The following is a 19,642-nucleotide window of genomic DNA, read 5'->3' on the forward strand; positions in this document are numbered from 1 at the left end:
CATAAAAGATACAAAGCCAGCGAAACTTTGGATAATTTAATCATATACAAAGATATTTGTAAAAACCTTGATGCGAAAATATCACTAGAATATGAAAGGTATATTACAAGGATAGAAAATAATATTAAATCCGATCCTAAGAATTTTCCATCAAGTATGAAATTTGGAGAATACGTTGGATCAAATGATAGTTATATTAGTAATCAATTCGCCCGTTTTTTCCAAGGTAACTACACAACAAATAACGTGGTTCGAGATTACGATTATTTTTCGTTTTTACCTGAGTGTGCAAACTCGGTCTCAATTAATAATATTACCGCTAATGAACTTCTTATCGCGCTGGAGGGTCTAGATTCATCTAAAGGTCCCGGACCGGATGGTATCCTTCCAATGTTGTTGAAAAAGTTGGCATCGGCTTTCGTTCATCCTTTGTCCTTGCTTTTCAATTTATCGCTAAAATTGGCAATATTTCCTTCTGTCTGGAAAAAATCATTCCTACTACCCATATTCAAATCGGGTAACCGTACTGACATAAATAACTATCGTGGCATCGCCATATTATCTTGTATTCCCAAATTATTTGAATCTATTGTCAATACTAAAATGTTCAATCAGTTAAAACATTATATTTCATCGAATCAACATGGTTTTTATAAAGGAAGATCCACTGCCAAAAATCTGTTAGAATTTGTATCCTATTCTCTTGCGGTAATGGATAGAGGCAACGTTGTCGAGACTCTTTATACAGACTTCAGCAAGGCTTTCGACAGAATAGATATTCCAATGCTTATTTTCAAGCTCCAGCGTATGGGAGTAACTGGAACTTTATTGAAGCGGGTAGAATCTTACCTCACCAATAGAACACAGTTTGTTCGCTTTAGAGGAAAAATCTCTAATCCAGTGAATGTCACATCCGGAGTTCCACAAGGTTCTCACTTAGGCTCTTTACTTTTCATCCTATTCGTAAATGATGTGTCACTAGTATTCACTAACCTCAACATTCTAATATATGCTGATAATATGAAATTGTACATGGAAGTAACCAAATGTAGTGACCCTGTGATTTTCCAACAAGAAGTAGATGTTTTCTTCGAATGGTGCGTGAAAAGTCTTTTAGATATTCATGTGAAAAAATGTAATATTATATCGTATACTCGAAAACATGAAACTTATGACTTCATATGTTCTCTAGGATTTGAAACTATAGAGAGATGCGTCAAAATTAGAGATTTAGGTATAATTCTTGATTCGAAACTCACTTTTGGCGAACATAGTATGCTCGGTGCTCCCGTGGCCGAGTGGTTAGCGTCATAACTAACATGCCGGGTGTTCGGGTTCGATTCCCGTTCTGGTTAGGGGAATTTTTCGTCAAAGAAATTTCCTCCGACATGCACTGTGATCACGCGTATTCTAGAGCTTGTCACTCAGAATGCATTCAAGGCGTGTTATTTGGCATAGAAATCTCAACTAAGTACTAATAAAAATGACGCAAGTAATACTACGTTGAGACGGCGAAGTTCCTCTAGGAACGTTAGTGCCATTGAAGAAGAAGAAGTATGCTCGGTTTCATAAAAAGATTTAGTTGCAATTTCAGTGATCCATACACAATAAAAACATTGTATATAAGTTTTGTAAGATCTATTTTAGAATATTGCAGTGTTGTATGGGCACCCTATCAAGAACTGCACTCCAATCGAATAGAATCAATATAAAAACAATTTTTATTATTTGCCCTGAGAAAGCTAGGCTGGACAACATCTCCCCTTCCCCCATATGAAGCTCGTTGTATGTTAATAAATATTGAAACACTTGAGAAACGCAGAGAAAATTCCACAATTTCATGTTTAATTGACTTAGTTTCACACAGAATTAGCTCTGAAAACTTACTTGAAAATATAAATTTTTATGCACCAACCTTGCGAGCACGGAATTTGTTCAAACCAACTTCATTTCAAACTTTATATTCTATGAATGGTCCACTTAATAGAATGATGAGAACGTACAATAAGTACAGTAATGTAATTGATGTGACAATGACGAAGAAATTATTGAAAAAGTCATTGACTGAAAGATCATTGTATTCGTGAATTACAGTTTTGTCATATATGTTTGCTGCGTTGCAGTTCGTAATTTATTATTAATACTAAAGACATGATACCTCTTATAATTGATTTTCATAACTATAGCTATAAATTATTCATTAGGTATATTGTAATTGTAATGTAATGTATGTAATTTGTTGTCTACTATAGTTTGATGAAATAAAGAAATAATGAAAAGGGAATTCGATTCACACAAAATATGTGCATCTTTTCATATTTTCTGTTAGAACTAAACATAGATTCCCGTTCGCGAGCGGTTTGCCCATCTCTGCTTTCGGAAGGTGCCCTTCAAAAGCGGGCGGAACATTCATCCCGGGATCTATATGGCCGATTCAGCTGGAATAGAATACGCAAAGCCAGTGGCGTCGACGGGGTGATGCGGGAGGTGCGGACCGCCTCGGTGAACATGATTTTAGGGGTTTAGAAACATCCCCACAATAACAAATACTTCACCATTCGGCATACACCATACACAAATTAGAGATGAAACGGATATCCGATAAATATATGGTATCCGGCCTATACGACTAATATTTGCTATCCGAAAAAAAAAATTATAATATAAATAATTTATCATTGACACAAGATAAACCATAACAAAAATGCCCATCAACATAAATCATACATAATTAAAAATAATGTTTGATTACTGAAATGCCACATTAAGTCTAGCAAATCTATTTAATTGGTGATAGGGGTAGTGGGGGCAAATTGGTCATGTGAGGCAGAGTGGTCACCTGCTTGTTTGGTAGTATAACTATTGACTATAGATGCCGTAGTGATAGTCACCTTATGTTTCAAGAATTTAATGACTTTTGAATCACCCTATACTCCAGTAGGGCCATCGCAAGTAAAAATATAAATAAAAACAGAAATTTCTCACTCGATAGCCATTAGGCCGTAGTTCTGTGCGCATAATATCTAAGGAATTTCTCGTGAAATTTAGTTTATTCAATCTGATTTATTGAACAAATCATCAGTTTGCACGTTTGTTAACATATTCTAGGAGAGGTGAACAGATATTTTGTTGAATCTCAGCGATTAATTAGCATTGAAATTATTTTGATGTTTGGGGGCAAAGTGGTCATAGGTGAATATCGACTTACAATGCTCTGTTCACTAAAGCTAATAAAGGGTGTGTCACATCAAATTGCATCACGGAAAAAACGCTGTAGAAATTCGCCCAGTAGACCGATCCTTTTGAAAATTTTAGACAGTAAAATAAAAACTATTAAACAAATTTTGTCATTTTCTTTTTATTCATACTTCGAGCCCAAGCCCGTATGCTCGCACCTTCCTCTTTACCCCGTCCATAAGGTTCTGTACAACATCAGGTTGTAATTTTTTTTGAACAGAAATCCATTTTCTCTTGAAGTCCGCCTCCGATTTGACAACTTTTGGGTTCTTCCGGAGGGCCTGCTTCATAATCGCCCAATATTTCTCTATTGGGCGAAGCTCCGGCGCGTTGGGCGGGTTCATTTCCTTTGGCACGAAGGTGACCCCGTTGGCTTCGTACCACTCCAACACGTCCTTTGAATAGTGGCACGTAGCGAGATCCGGCCAGAAGATGGTCGTGCCCTCGTGCTGCTTCAATAGTGGTAGTAAGCGCTTCTGTAGGCACTCCTTAAGGTAAACCTGCCCGTTTACCGTGCCGGTCATCACGAAGGGGGCGCTCCGCTTTCCGCAAGAGCAGATCGCTTGCCACACCATGTACTTTTTGGCAAACTTGGATAGTTTCTGCTTGCGAATCTCCTCCGGAACGCTGAATTTGTCCTCTGCGGAGAAGAACAACAGGCCCGGCAGCTGACGAAAGTCCGCTTTGACGTAGGTTTCGTCGTCCATTACCAGGCAATGCGGCTTCGTCAGCATTTCGGTGTACAGCTTCCGGGCTCGCGTCTTCCCCACCATGTTTTACCTTTCGTCGCGGTTAGGAGCCTTCTGAACCTTGTATGTACGCAGGCCTTCCCGCTGCTTGGTCCGCTGGACGAATGAACTTGACAAATTCAGCTTATTGGCGACATCCCGGACCGAACTTCTCGGATCACGTCTAAACTGCTTAACTACGCGCTTGTGATCTTTTTCACTGACGGAGCATCCATTTTTGCCGTTCTTCACCTTCCGGTCGATGGTTAGGTTCTCGAAGTATCGTTTTAGTACTCTGCTGACCGTGGATTGGACGATTCCCAGCATCTTACCGATGTCCCGATGTGACAACTCCGGATTCTCGAAATGAGTGCACAGGATTAATTCACGACGCTCTTTTTCGTTCGACGACATTTTTCCAAATTTTCGAAAAATTGACAGTGAAGCATGGCCAACGTGATCTATACACTCTTATCTGATTATAAGCGAAAGCTGATGATATAATTCCTAAAAATTAAATTTCTTCAGCGTTTTTTCCGTGATGCAATTTGATGTGACACACCCTTTATACCGCATCACATTCTGCTCTTGAAGAGGATCCTTTTGTGGCTTTGATCCAGAACAAATATGCCACTCCAACTAAACCGAGCCTCATTATGCGAAACGTTATGTGTTTAATACTACGTTTTTGTATGCATGATAAAATTTGAATTGAGACTCTAGGTGAATAGGCCAAGCTTATTTCATATATGTCCCCACTATATTAAATATGATTTGAACAAATTTAGACGAAAAAACGCATAAATATATCCCATTTAGCTTGATATGTGTGAGTGACCGCTTTGCCCCCACTAGATGACCACTTTACCTCCAAGCAAAAATAATGTTCGATTTTTCACCTTTTTTTCTAATGATGAAAAGTGTACTATTTTGAATTTTTATAGTATAAACCGTTTGTTATCTTGAACAACAATGAGTTGAACTATAATATTCTTCGAGAAACGGGAATTGAGGCGGTATCTGGACGCTGGAAATGGGCATATTCCTTAGGTTAACCACTATGCCCCCACTTCCCCTACTCTATAGAATGGCCACCAAATGTAAGAATCGTGATTGCGATCAATTCGAAGTGTTTTCACATAACAGTCGATTTCGTTAGCATTGGAATGTTTTTCCTGAACCCGTCGCTTACTATATGTACGATCTCGTATTAGACCATATGCTTTTTATATATGAGGTTTGAACTTATAATTCTTGCTATTTCATCAAATGATATCTGAAGCCAAATGCATTGCTCCATAAAGCCATAAAGCATGTTTTGTAGTGAAGTCTCTCAGATTATCATATCTGTAGACACACCCCACAAAATCTCATCATTATTATAGAAAATCCCTATCAGAAAAATATCTGTACAAGATTCCTTGTAGAAAACTTGATACTCTATGAAAGGATATTCATTCTAAACGGAAAATTTTATCATCGTTCACTATATTAGGCTGTCAAAAAAGTCCTGCGGTATTTTTTTTGAATTTTCATTTGTTCATAAAATTAGTTACAATCATCTGTTTTAAGTCAAATATGCGCCGTTTTGTTCGATGACTTGTTCCCAACGAGATGCCAACTTCATAATACCCCTGTTATAGAAGCTCGCTTCCTTATTGGCAAAAAAACTCGGATAGCCAATTTTCACAGGCCTCTTTTGTGGCTAACTTCTGACTACCTAGCTCGTTCGCCATGGACAAAAACAGGTGGAAGTCACTTGGTGCAAGGTCCGGACTATACGGCGGATGCAAAAGAACCTCCCATCCGAGCTCCCGGAGCATCTGGCGCGTCACCAAAGAAGTGTATGGCCTGGCGTTGTCCTGATGGAAGACAATGCGGCCTCTGTTTATCAAAGATGGCCTCTTCTTCATGAGTGCTACCTTCAAGCGGTCCAGTTGTTGGCAGTACAGGTCCGAATTGAGCGTTTGGCCATAGGGAAGCAGCTCATAATAGATTATTCCTTGACAATCCCACCAAACACACAGCAGAACCTTCCTGGCCGTTAATGAGGGCTTGTCCACCGTCTGAGCCGCTTCAGCGGGCTTCGACCACGACCGTTTGCGCTTCACGTTGTCGTAAGTGACCCACTTTTCATCGCCAATCACCATCCGCTTCAGAAACGGGTCGATTTTGTTGCGATTCAGCAGTGATTCACATGCGTCGATACGGTCAAAGATGTTTTTTGCGTCAACGTGTGTGGCACCCATACATCGAGCTTCTTTGTGAATCCAAGCTTCTTCAAATGGTTAATAACGATTTGATGACTTATCCCCAGCCCTTGGCCGATGCTACGGCTGCTACTATGCCGGTCTTTCTCGGCTAATTCAGCGATTTTGTCGCAATTTTCGACGACAGGCCTTCCGGAGCGTGGCGCATCTTCGACGACCTCTACACCAGAACGAAAACGTTGAAACCATCGTTGTGCGGTGGAAATGGAAACTGTATCGGGTCCATAAACTGCACAAATTTTATTGGCAGCTTGAGATGCATTTTTGCCTTTGTCATAGTAGTACTGTAAAATATGTCGGATTTTCTCTTTATTTTGCTCCATATTTGCGACACTATAACTCACGAACGACTTAACCAAACAAAACACTGTCAAGGACTATATTATAGCGCAAAAATACCTTTCCAACAAGCTATAGTATGACTCGATACAATGAATACAATTAGAACTACGCGTTTACAACGACACCTCGCGGAAATACCGCAGGACTTTTTTGACAGCCTAATATTAATGAAAAAATATGTTGGTCCTTCTTCCTAAAATGTGATCCTTTTTTTTTTGGTTCATGCACACATGTAGTTTCTTCCAGTTTCATATTCGCAAAAAAAAACGATCATCCGACTATCCGGCCTCGAAGCTTGCCGGATATCCGGTATCCGGCCGAACTACTATCCGTTTCATCACTAATACAGATAGCGAAGAGGAAGGGGTGCAACCAGACACTTCCGCCCCGCGTGTGAAGGCTTCACTCGGATAGTATGTTTTTCTAAATTTTTTGTAATAAGAATCGTTACTTAAAATGCTCATGTAAAATCGAAAAACATCTACGCTGCGCGATAGGGAATTCTTTTTGACATATTCTCACAAAATTTTGGTCGGATTTTTATTCATTTCGTTCGAACGAATGCAGCCCGATGATGACGTCACATATTTACATTCAAATCGATCATTTACTAACGGGAGAAGACGGTTTTGTTTCGTATGCCATGAGCCTGCTAAGATGTAGGCTCTTCGTTATTTTCTGACGCCCGCTGAGATGTTGGCAGGTTCCTAGCACAGCCGGCCGCTCATCTATAATTGATAACTGATTTTTATCTGAGCTTTAGACAAGTTAACGCACGCCCAGTCAAACAGCACTCTAGTTGAAGAACACTCAGTTAGGAAACGACTACTGTACAACGTTTTGTGTTTTGTTTACAAACAATACACAGTAGACATGCAAGATAGTCGCATAGTAGTTCTGGACTATCCGCGTTGACGGCATTGAGCTTCGTATTACGAAATGGGGGAGCAGGCATGACAATATGGGTTTGCAAAAGAAATGAACGTGCTTTTAAAATAAAAATTATGAATGAAAATTATTTTTACCAAACCAAATTAGTACTCTAGGTAAACTAAAATCACTTTTGCTTGCAAGTAGTAAAAAAATATACACAAATTGTGTTTAAAGATAATTTTGTATTATAATGGCAAGTTTTGGTGAGAATATCTGAAAATTGATAGAAAATAGTTTAAATTGGTGTCAGAACAGCATACTTATAGAAGGCAAATAACGCAAAGAAAAAAATGTCATTCAAATTTTAGCAATTTAAAACTGCCTTAGGGTCGACTAATCTGATAGAGAATAGTTGACCTCATACAAACTAATATCGTATCCAGATGTCGACACCATTCCGCCGTCAACGCGAATTGGTTAAAGTGCGATTCACATACAACATACACGTCACGTTCACGTCCCGTCACGTCACGATAGGTCAATGATTCTACCATGCAATTCTCATGAAAACATTCACATACACCAGCAACGTAACGACCCGTCAGCATACGTTCAACGAAAACGACCGGCAGGGTTTGTAGAAAAGAATAATTGACGGAGACGGACGGCTCGTTTGGTTTTTGTCTGGGCTTTGTGTCTCGGCTTTTGTTTTGATTTGGTTGTACAGTAATTTACATCTACATCGACATTAGGCTAATTGAACAGATCTGTGATGCAACACGTTTAATTAGACATTTTTACCTCTAGTTGGACATTTTTGTAAACATTGAGTTCGAGACCCAAATTATGGCCCCACATTGAAAGTCGCCACCAGTCGCAAATGTCCAATTACTGGTCAAAACCGACTCCAATGCGACACTGAGTGGTGCCTCAGCATATCGCTTTATAAGCAACTTACTGTACTTTTCATGCCAACATATCTCTTAGCTCCAAATTTCGGAGTGAAAATCATTCGCGACTAGTTGAAAGAATTATTCTATTTATTATTATTGTTGCATGAGGGTCGGACTACGGGGTTTAAGCATTTAAATAATTGAATTCAATGATTCTCATTGAATTTTTCAAAATTTAGAACTGATTCTAGGCATGCTGATTTGAAAGAGGACATTGCAATTTAAAATTGTTGTAGGTGGCGACACCATGAATAAAATTAAATAAATCATTCGTTTGGCATTTGACGGGACGGTGTTGGTGGAAGCATTGACTGCATGTGTGAATTGGTGGAGACGTTGACGGAACGTAGACGTTCTTCTCCGTAACGTGCTATGTGAATCGCACATAACCTGGAAGTTTATTCATCTTGATTTTTATGTTGCATTTGTGTTTACCGTGTTTACCGCCACTGCTCCGTTTTGTTCTTCATACATGACAGCCGTTGATGTTCATTTCCGTAAAAGTTTCCCGGTGGTGGTGGTATACGTGAATGTTTCCAAAAATACATACCACAGTTATTATTCAATTAAGTTTGAACGTTTATTAAGGTCGTGAAGCGATCTCTTTAAGTTTACTCTCCCAACATTTTATGTAAAACTGAAGGAATACGTTGTGATAGACAAATATTAGAGACATCCAAGCAGGTAATCTATAAGGATAACATCATCATCACATCATTTAGTAGGGTTAATCGCCAACCAACATCGAATTTTTGCAGAAATCACAAACTTATCTTTCACTACGTATGGCCTTAGACCCTCTAACCTTCTAATTTTCTATTTCTAGAAATCCAACCGAATCACTCTTCCGGCGAAGCTGCGAATCCTCACCGCATTCACCGTGGCGTCGTCCGCCGAGGAAATGGGTGAAGTTGGGACGACAACCAACGAACATCCTTCGTCCGGCGAGGTCAAGGAGAATGGCGAGATAAACGGTAATCGCGAGTCGACGGACCACGTCAGCCGCAAAACCGCCGTATCCATCGAGGATGATGCTAGCACAAAAGTAACCAGCGAGAGCGAAGTGGACGAGAATTCGCAAACTTCACAACCAATCAGCAGTAATGGCCAAACGGATGCCGAGGCAGACGAAACCTCACAAGACGTAGAGGAGAGCAGACTCGAAGCGGTACCAACAGACAGTGAGAATCAGGATACAGTGGAATCGATGGAAGTGAACGATGAGGAAAATATTGATGGAAAAGCACAGAGGGGTAGCGCAAATGACGATCGTCCGACGCGCCTCCCATTGGTTGGGGACTCGAAGTCAAAAGATGACGACGAACCGATGGACGTCGATGCGCCCACTAATGGTCACAGTACCGTCGATAAACGGGATGATGAAATCATGGACGATGATAGTGACAAACCTGTCAGTATTAATTCGGATTCGGAAAACGAGGAAGACCTCCCTCGGCCGACAAAAAATGTATCTCAAGATAAGTTGGATGGTAATACCAAATCAAATAATAATGATGCTGTCTCCATGTCCAGTAAACCCAACGGGGACAGTGCCAAGCGGCAAAATGGTGACTGTGATGGCGACGTAACAATTCTCAGCGATAAGGAGGAGGACTGCGTGGTAATCGATGACGAGGATGGCGACACGAACGGTAGCAGTACTCCTAGTCTAACACGTGCAGACGTGAACGAAGTGTCTCCAAGAAGAAGTTCCAGGGTACGGAAAAGCACCCTTCCTCAGGATATTTCCACTATCGACGATGACGACGATATTGAAGAAATAATCGATGACCCTCTAAACATCGCTGCAGCCAAAAAGCCACGATTATCAATCAATCAATCGCTACAGCAAAATTCGTTCAAAAGCCAGTTGTCGATGACCCCACAGCCACCACAAAAATCACTCCTTGCCAGCAACCATAACAGTGCCACAAAGGAACCAACATTGGTAATAATCGATACCAATACGCTAATGAATCGCACGTCCATCACGCCAATGGCGAGCAGTCCTGTAACTCCAAAATCCCTTAATAGCTCATATTCGGCACTATCGGCCGGAATGACACCAAACAGTGTGTACAATTCGCCACGCAGTGTACTGAATCCTGTAGCTGCTGCTGCTGCAAACCTCATCTCGAAGAACAACCCGCCTCCATTGGCTCCTGTGACGCCACTGTTACCCGCTCTCACGGACGATATGTTTGTGCTGGAAGCGCCATCCTTTATTGTTCCGTACATATACGAGAAACCTCCACCGGAAAACCTCAGAGACATAGTGAGCGAACTGGAAACCAAAATTAAAGAAATGCGTAAAAAGCTGGATGCCGATGCAGGCGATGATTGCAAAGGCGACGATGAGAATAGCCTTCCATCGACGGCGGGAAGCGCCGGAAAGAAATCGTCAACACCCGCAACGGAAGTTGAATCCGAATCGGAGAAAAAGAAAAAGTCCAAACGGAAAGGTGATGACGATGATGAGTGGGATCAGTTGGACACTTCAACGGACGACGAAGCTTCGGACGAAGAACAGAAGACGAAAATTCTCATAAAGGAAGTGAAATCAGACATCGAAATGATCAAGGAGCACATCATCACACCTGCCGCTAAAGATGATTTAACCAGCACTAGCAGTACTTCTGTTGGTAGTGCAGCTCAGAATGATCCAAAAAAATCGGAAAACTACTTCGAAAATCCCCTTGGCAAATTCTTCATGAATATCGGTGTGAATCTGGTGCAGGAATTTGTACAAACGGATTTGCTTCGGCAGCAGAAGAAAAAACGGGACCGAGAAGGCAAACTGTCCGCAAGCACACAGATGGCCATCAATTCGCTGATGAAGAATCTGGAGCTCAGCAAAGAGAACAACAAGCCCTACAAATTCGAGATGAAACGGTGCGAGTACTGTCCGTTCAAGTCCGAATCGGCGCTGGCGATGGCGCACCACTACGAGACACCACACATGCGCAACTACATCTACAAATGTAACTTTTGTACATACGAAACCCGCCCTCCACATGACATCCTCTACCACATGGAAGCGATACACAACATCAAAGGTCGACTGGACAAGGCCGCCATGTACCATTCGTGTCCTAATTGTCCCTTCGAGGACAATGGCAAGTCGAAATTGGCACGACACGCTATAGCATGTGCGAAGAAATTCCGGCCCGAAATCAATCTGAATCCGCCGCTTGACTGGGAACCACCAGCGAAGATACCACGCATCAAACCGAAACATGGTCTCGTTGGGACGGCCACTGCCTACCAGGTTAGTATCGTCTTTGTTATTTCAATCCAGCACTGATTCCATCGTTCCATCGAGGGGCCAAAAATACGTGTTAGTCATGGTGTTGCGGGCCGCAAAACAAAATAAATGAAGATGGCTGATGTCCAAAACATGACTGCAATGTTAACGTAGAACTACGAAATTATTACCGGCGGATCCATTTGTTTCATAACTATAGAACCACCCAATTTTTTCTGATTTTCCAGAGATATGTAAGAAGTCACTTGAATTAGGATGATGTAGGATATAATAACTATCTTCATTTATAAGACTGACCATTCGAACTTTATTGTGGTGTTCAGGCGCGAAACATTCAAAAGGCAAAAAAGTCAGTATTTTCTAACTTTGGAACCAGAACGGTATTTTTGATGCAAGAACAGCAGTAATTTTTTCTGAAATACTTCGTTGTACTTCTGTCTGATCATTCGTGTTGATGAAAAGCTATCTGAACCAGGCCTATTTACTTACTTCAAGTACTTCATAATCATTTACTGCTGTTTTTGTACCTAATACACAGTGATAATTGGGTAATTTGGCATCAACTCATAAATTCTGGAAGGTCATTTAATGAATAGATGCTTCAGATTCTGGACTAGTAAGCTTGTTTACCAGACCAAAACTCTATTAAGAAATGATCGAAATGATCGTTCCAATAGTAGATGCAGCTTACAAGCAGTATGAGAGATTTGAAGAGCCTAAACAAGCAGTATCCTCTGCGTAGAACGAAATACACGCTACAATATGGCGCAACTTGGTTGAAACCACCTCGAATAGGTTATTTGAGCTGATTAAGAACTAAGATGACCTGTGTTAGGGTACCACCCAATGACCGACTTAACCCTACCATACATACTACTTACGCTTACCATAATACCCACACTTCCATCATACGACAGTTGCTGCACCTTTCATTTTACAGTCACAGCTGTCACGTTCGACCCCAGGTTCGATCTCAATTCCTCGGTAACCACGATCTAGTGCTGACCATGTTTTTTTCTTTTAAATATCAGTTTCATTGATAAAGTTATTGTTACGTCATTATTACCGTCGTTTCTACATTATCCGAGACGTAACAAAGTGGCCCCGTCAGCGTGTCGGTGAAATTTTCGTGTTAAATGAAACGAAATATCGCGACATGTTAAAGCTACATGTGTAAGCAATATAGGAACAAAGGAAAAAAAGATGTCCAATCCGCCATTGCCACAAACCCAAGAACAGCCGCGCAAGGAGACCATTTTGACGATGCGTTGATGGCAAGGTTAGCAAGGAGCAGATGACGGGTATCCAGAGAAGGGTCCAAAATAAAAACCGGAATGAATACATCCTCGATTGGTTAGCAACAAATATGTTCTTCTGACGCTTGGTTCTTGGGGTACGCGGATCTTTTCGAGAAGGACGCCGCACAACTCCAGGATGACGCAAAAGTTCGACTTCTACTCAGGAAGCTGAGTCCCACCTCACACGAACGATATATTTCGTTCATACTTCCTAAACTTTCGAAGGAATTTTCGTTTCCAAGCTTAAGACAATTTTCGGCACGCCCGTATCTACCTTTCATCGTCGATATCAGTGCCTTCAAAAGACGAATTATGAGAATGATGATTTTATCAGCTACTCTTGCAAGGTCAACCGAGTGTGCGTCGATTTCAAGCTTCAAGAACTCAAAGAAAAATAGTTAAAATGCCTGATATTTGTGTGTGGACTCAAATCTTTCAAGGACTCTGATATATGGATGCGCTTGTTATCAAAGAACAACGAGACGAACCATATCACACCGAGGAAAGTAGTGGAGGATCGTAAAAGCCCCAAAAATCTAAAGAAAGATAGTGTGGTAAAACTTCGATGTCCACCGTCGCCGCTACGAAGCCCTACAGATATCGTTCCCCGAACTATCACAAAAAGGGAAAAAGGGTAGCAAACTTGCTATTAACGCGAATGCTTTAGGCTCAGACTTGTTGGACGAGTTTGGCCTGTGGGATGTTCAATTCGTCCTTCCGCAAGCTGATTGACACCGAACAAGAAGACTAGCTTTCGCAAGCTGATTGACACCAAATAAGAAGACTAGCTTCCGCAAGCTGATTGACACCAAACAAGAAGACTAGCCAATCGCCGATGTGCTGATTATGTACGGCCTATCCTCTGCGTCTTTCGAATGGCAAATTGCACTGAATTCATTCATATCGACCTATCCAATGCCTACCTACAAGTCACTGGACGAGGAAAGTCGTAAATTGATTACCATCAATACAAACAAAGGGCTGTACGGGTCCAATCGTCTTACTCGGAATCAAGAGCGCGTCGGGAAAATTCTAACAGATCATGGACACGATTAGTCCTGCAACGCATCCAGGAGTAAGGATTCACGGTGAAGCTCGACAAGTGTCGGTTCTTTATGCGTCAATTAAAATACTTGGACCAACTTTTGGATTTCGAGGGTCCCTGATCCGGATAAGGTAAAAGCAATAATCAACATACCTCTGTCACACCATGTACCCACCCTGAGATCCAATTAAGGGGCGATCAACTATTTCGGCAAATACATCCAAAAGATGCGGAAACTTCTCCATCCACTGGATGAGCTCCTCAAGGATGGGACCAGTTTCCAGAAGCTAAATACATGTCAACGTGTCTCTGTATACGCCGTTGTAAAGTTCCATAGAATTTCCTACTGTAGACGATTCATCCTGCAGACGGACCATAAGCCTCTTGTGGACATTTTTGGTCCAAAACAAGAGATTCGACCTTACATCGTCAACCGTCTGCAAGGATGGGCACTCACCATTTTACTGTACGATTTCAAAATCGAGCATGTTTCTACTGATCATTTTGAGCACGCAGATATAGTATCCCGTTGGATCAACAACCGCGTAAGGCCGAACGAGGGCTATATGGTTGTGTCCCTCGAAGAGGAATAGCTGATCTGTAACATCGTCAGTCAATCTCTATCGAATATCTTCCTGTTTCATACAAAATGATAGCCGAAACTACGAAAGATGAGACGTTGCAGCAAGTCAATACGCTAGGGAAACATCGATCAGCTGTGTCAGCAGAGTCCCACAGTAACACAGTAAGTGTAGCATTACATTAAAAATCGCTATTTATGAAAAATATCTCATTTTTAACAAAAAAGGCGAATTTTCAAAAACCCCTATTTAACGCTTTGGTTATTGTCCTAACGTTTCAAAATATATATATAGTTTTACGACACCCCGTTGCTTCAGAACCGATACAAGGTACCGAGCAAGGTACCGATTTTCAGGCAGCATCTGCGCATTCAACTGTCAACAGCGTCATAATTTGAAGTGTGTGAAGTTTTTTGCGACGAAATTTTATTGCTGCCCACACTCCAGGTCCCCGCCAAGGAACTGTTTTTTTCGCAGGCTAAGTGATTTAATGATATCCTCAGGGGTGAATGGCGGTGCACATGTAAAATAATAAACTTCATGCCAGTCGTTCATGCCATAATTCCATCAGGGGCGGCATGTGTTGATTGGAGTTGCTCGGTTCAAAGCGATGGTAATAGCAAAATGATGTAACCGTTGTTGAGTTAATATTCTATTAACCCTCAAATCCTTGTATCCCAAACGTCACGCGCTAGTTTTCGAAATTATACACACCCCAGTAAAGACGCAGAAATGATATGGTGCAAAAATACAGAATCACTCTCCATCAGATGGTACGAAAATCTACCGAAAAAAAATTGCACCACTGTGTGCGATACCTATCCATGCTATCCATGCTACCCTGGTTTCGAGCAAAACAGCTGTGTCTGACATCAGCATTGAGAAAGACTGCTGTCTGTTAGCTGGAGCGAGACAGCGACTTGAACAATGATGATTATGGTTTGAATTATAGAGGCTCTAGAATTTCTCAGTTCATTCGCTTCTAGTCTTGAAAAGGGCCAATTTGACATTAATGAAAAAGTAGTCCTACGTTAATACAATTGGGTAATGATTTGTTAAGTTTCCTTTATTCTTACACATACAAAATAGTTTAAAATACCAGATGGCTCAATCAGAAATGTCCGCCGGACCGCTTGTTGAGGATAGCTGTTTTAATGTTTTTTGTTCGTTCACAGGCAATGACCGCCCAGCAGCAGAAGAATTTGGCGATTGCCAACCAGCGGATACAGGCGGCAGCAAACAGTATAAACGCGATCAACATTAACAACCTTACGGCTGCAGCTCAGGCGGCTGCCTTAAGAGCGCGAGGCGGAAGAGCACAACCGATAACCCCGACAGCACCGACAAGTGTACTGCGAACGGCACCAGGAGCCGCCGCAATGCGTACGTCTATGTCACCCGGAATGGTAATGCCTAATAACTTCCAGCTCTCAGCAGCGCAAGTCGCCGCTGCCGCTAATAAGTTTTTGCCGGTAATTTCCTAGTATATTTTGTCCCCTGTTTATGGTTTGATCAATGAGTTTGATTCTAACGTTTTTTAATGGTGGTTTGATTATGTGTTCCGGTGTATACTCATGACATTTAACAAGGATTTTATCACGGTGAAAAACACTAACACTTTTGTACACAACAGTCCTTTTTTTGATCAAATATTATTTTATTATTTTCTTCTCTTTCACACACCCTGTTTTGAACCAAATCGCATTACGCACTGTTACAAAAGACTCCGAGCCCTGCTGGACGATCTCTGCTAACAAACTCTAACGCGTCGGTGACAATTCAGGTTTGTTTTCTTAGTTGGTTATGATTCAGTTTTAACTTGCTGGCGAAGGTATTTAGTTGAATTTGCAACGAGCCAGTGCACTAAAAACATGATAGCTAATGTCAATTTTTACCTTTTTTTCGGACAGAACTCCATGGGCATGAAGACAACCGTGAAACCGGCGCAGCAACCCAGCATTTCCATCACACCTCTACCGCGACAATCAACCACATCGAACATGGCAGTCGCGGGTGCTCTGTCCAAGCTGCAAGCGGCAGGAACCTCCGCGGTCAAGCCAGGTCAGAGTCCAGCCGGTGGCAAGGCGGCTTTCGTTGTGTGCGAAATCTGCGATGGATACATCAAGGATTTGGATCAGCTGCGTAATCACATGCAGTGGATTCACAAAGTCAAGGTATATTTTGTGATTCATCGCATTTTAATCGTTCACACGCTCACGATGTCCGTTGTTTCAGATTCACCCGAAGATGATTTACAACCGGCCACCACTAAACTGTCAGAAATGTCAGTATCGTTTCTTCACCGATCAGGGATTGGAGCGGCATCTGCTCGGGTCACACGGTCTGGTGACAAGCTCTATGCAGGAAGCTGCGAACAAGGGAAAAGATGCCGGTCGTTGTCCAGTTTGTGGACGGGTATTTATTTCCACACACAAATCGTTTTTTTGCTCTTCTAACAGCGTCATCCCTGTCTTAGGTGTACCAATGGAAGTTACTGAACCACGTATCCCGGGATCACAACATGACGCTGAAGCCGGCCCATCTGTCGTACAAATGTACCGTGTGCACGTCAACCTTTGGAATGTACAAACAGTTCGAAAGTCACGTATACTCAGCGCACAGTACGGTCGCGAAAAAGGCCCTCGATAACAAGAACAAGCCCCAGCAGGCCCAGCAGGGTGGTAGCAGTACGACGGCCCCAATGCGGAGCTCGTTAGCTGGCGGGGATTCGCTGCTGAAACCGCTGAAGATCAACGATGAAATTACCATCATACCACAGCCATCGAGCAACAAGGGCACCTCCAAACCTATAGAAATCGAGAGTCATGTTATCGGTGAGTTATTAATTGCTAGTTAGAACCATCTTGCTCAGTAAACTATCTGGGAAATCTTTCAACAAAGCAAAAATTACTTCTGATTGGACAAATTACAACAATTTTTTGACGGAATACAACAATAAAATTCATAATTCTAAGAGAAGGGATTGGAAATTCACTTGTGAGCAGGTTGAAAATCTACCTGTTGTAGCAAGACTCCATAAAACTATTTCAAAAAAGCAATGATATTACTGTCCCTCTTCTGACAGATAATTTTGGGGCTAGCATGATAGGCCACATTCCTAGTAATTGGCGAGAAGTCCGGATTATATTTATTCCCAAGGCTGTGAAACACGACAAGACAACTCCCAAAGGGTCAATTAGTCTAACATCCTTCGTTTCGAAAATGAAGGGAAAAATAGTTGATCTTCATATTGAATTATCATATTTGAACAGGAGATCCCTACACAAATTTCAATTATCCTACCAAGCTGGTAAATCAACTGAACCAACACTTCACAAATTGATTTCAAAAATAGAGAAGTCTCTTGACCCTAAAGGAATCTCACTGCTGTCCTTTGTATTGAGGGAGTATTAGACAGTGTATCACACAGTTCTGCAAGTAAGAGCCCAGTAGATTGTCGACTGTTTATCGGTCGATAGTTTCTTGATTAAGAGAGGTATGCACAGGCGCACAAAAATCTCTAACTCTAACAACGAAACCTTCTTCTCAATAACCTGACTAACATAGAATATTTTTGGATTCACATGATAATTTTAGTAAGGGTAAAAGTGAGTATACTTATTCCAATACAATGCAAACAGTCCTTAGCTGCTCAAATGGTAAAACTTGAAATCAAACACACAGGTTTGATTGCGAGAGACCGGCGCTTCAGACAGCATTTGCGTCTCCTCTGCGGCTTGGGGCCGCCCCGATTCCTTATGCAGAATGGTTTCAAAGTCTTAACTGCGCAGAATATGGTAGAGTTACGGTAGTTTTACGGTATGTTTAAATTGAGGGCATTGATACCCTTGCCTATGATTTATACGTTCCAAAATCCGTATGAAGTCTACCAAGCCATACGAATGTATCCCAGCCAGCATCTTAGAAGCGGTATTGGATAGGAATTCTGAGCGGAGGTTAACGAGCAGAAGGTTGATCAGGATTGGTTTATTGTTAGAAGTAAGGTATTTTATCGTTGACATTCTGATTCAAATACGCAATATAATACAGTAAACATTCACTAACTGGGCGAAAAGAGAAGACCACTTATCGACATTCGCGTTTTAACTGGTCCGGCATGTTAAACGTCAAATAAAATCGAGGGAAACTTCAATGAATTGTTTGATTCGCTTAGTTCCTGTAATTGGATAAATAAAAGGATTCCAATGGAAGTTTCGCATTGAGTGCGACAACAGGTATGATATATGATTTGAGAAAATTGTTTTTCTGTAGTTTAATCAATGTTTTTGTCGTGCGAAAATAATGTCAACTTTCATAACATTTAAAATTACATTCGAATGCCCCTCACAGCAAATCTTCCATTTGAATATGGCGTCGATTGTTTACGAAATTGTGCTTTTTAACTGGTCCAAGGACCAGTTAACGTTCGCCCAGTTAAATAGCAGACCATTTAAACCAGGACCAGTTAGCGAACGATTACTGTATATGTGTACTCTGGGAGCCCTTAAATATCGGTCGCAACTTATTTGTGTTGATTTACTTTAAAAACTGTGTATTTATATATCGAACAAATAATACCATTATTTACATAAACTTTATAATTCTTTTTCTTACAGATTGAACGCCGCATCCGACCAAACCGTTTCAGTTGGGCTGAAGTTTCCGCTTACTAATGCGATTGCTACCACTTTTTATTCGCAAGTATTTCGAAGGTACTTTCAAGTATCACGGCAAACTGTTAGAATAAAACATTTAGCTTGATGTTTTGTTCCGCTTTCTTTTCTCAAACACTACCCCGAGTAGCCGTAACAGCAGAACCCATCGCGTCCCTCGGTTTACTTTCGAGTCAATAAAACTATGTTTTGTTCTGGTACGGTTAGACACCTAGCAAAACTCCTAGCAGCAAAACAAAAACAAGTTCCTATTGGTTTTGCCCTCGTCGTCTTAACCAGGTTGAATGCGGATTTTGCCTATTTACCCGATTCCGAGTAGTTGAATATACAGATAACAACTGAACACGAAAGTGCAAATCAACCCCCAAAATTGCGCT

The 19,642-nt window shown here is 41.4% G+C and overlaps 1 protein-coding gene across 5 annotated transcripts in view; it reads left to right on the forward strand.

Moving 5' to 3' along the window:
• Window positions 1-19,353, forward strand: part of LOC129764437 (MOG interacting and ectopic P-granules protein 1) — a 46,237-nt gene extending 26,884 nt beyond the window's left edge. For 2 of the 5 annotated variants that reach the window (XM_055763506.1, XM_055763507.1), the window contains exons 2-8: window positions 9,230-11,671; window positions 15,768-16,064; window positions 16,316-16,375; window positions 16,503-16,766; window positions 16,828-17,007; window positions 17,069-17,426; window positions 19,209-19,353. In XM_055763506.1, coding sequence (XP_055619481.1) covers window positions 9,305-11,671; window positions 15,768-16,064; window positions 16,316-16,375; window positions 16,503-16,766; window positions 16,828-17,007; window positions 17,069-17,426; window positions 19,209-19,213 — 3,531 coding nt within the window. In that variant the 5' untranslated portion in view covers window positions 9,230-9,304 and the 3' untranslated portion in view covers window positions 19,214-19,353. The remainder of the gene's footprint in view (window positions 1-9,229; window positions 11,672-15,767; window positions 16,065-16,315; window positions 16,376-16,502; window positions 16,767-16,827; window positions 17,008-17,068; window positions 17,427-19,208) is intronic. The other 3 variants (XM_055763509.1, XM_055763508.1, XM_055763510.1) reach the window with 3 other exon arrangements.
• Window positions 19,354-19,642: the final 289 nt, after the last annotated feature.

The sequence above is a fragment of the Toxorhynchites rutilus genome, chromosome 2, assembly GCF_029784135.1.
Source record: "Toxorhynchites rutilus septentrionalis strain SRP chromosome 2, ASM2978413v1, whole genome shotgun sequence".
Classification (NCBI taxonomy): domain Eukaryota; kingdom Metazoa; phylum Arthropoda; class Insecta; order Diptera; family Culicidae; genus Toxorhynchites; species Toxorhynchites rutilus.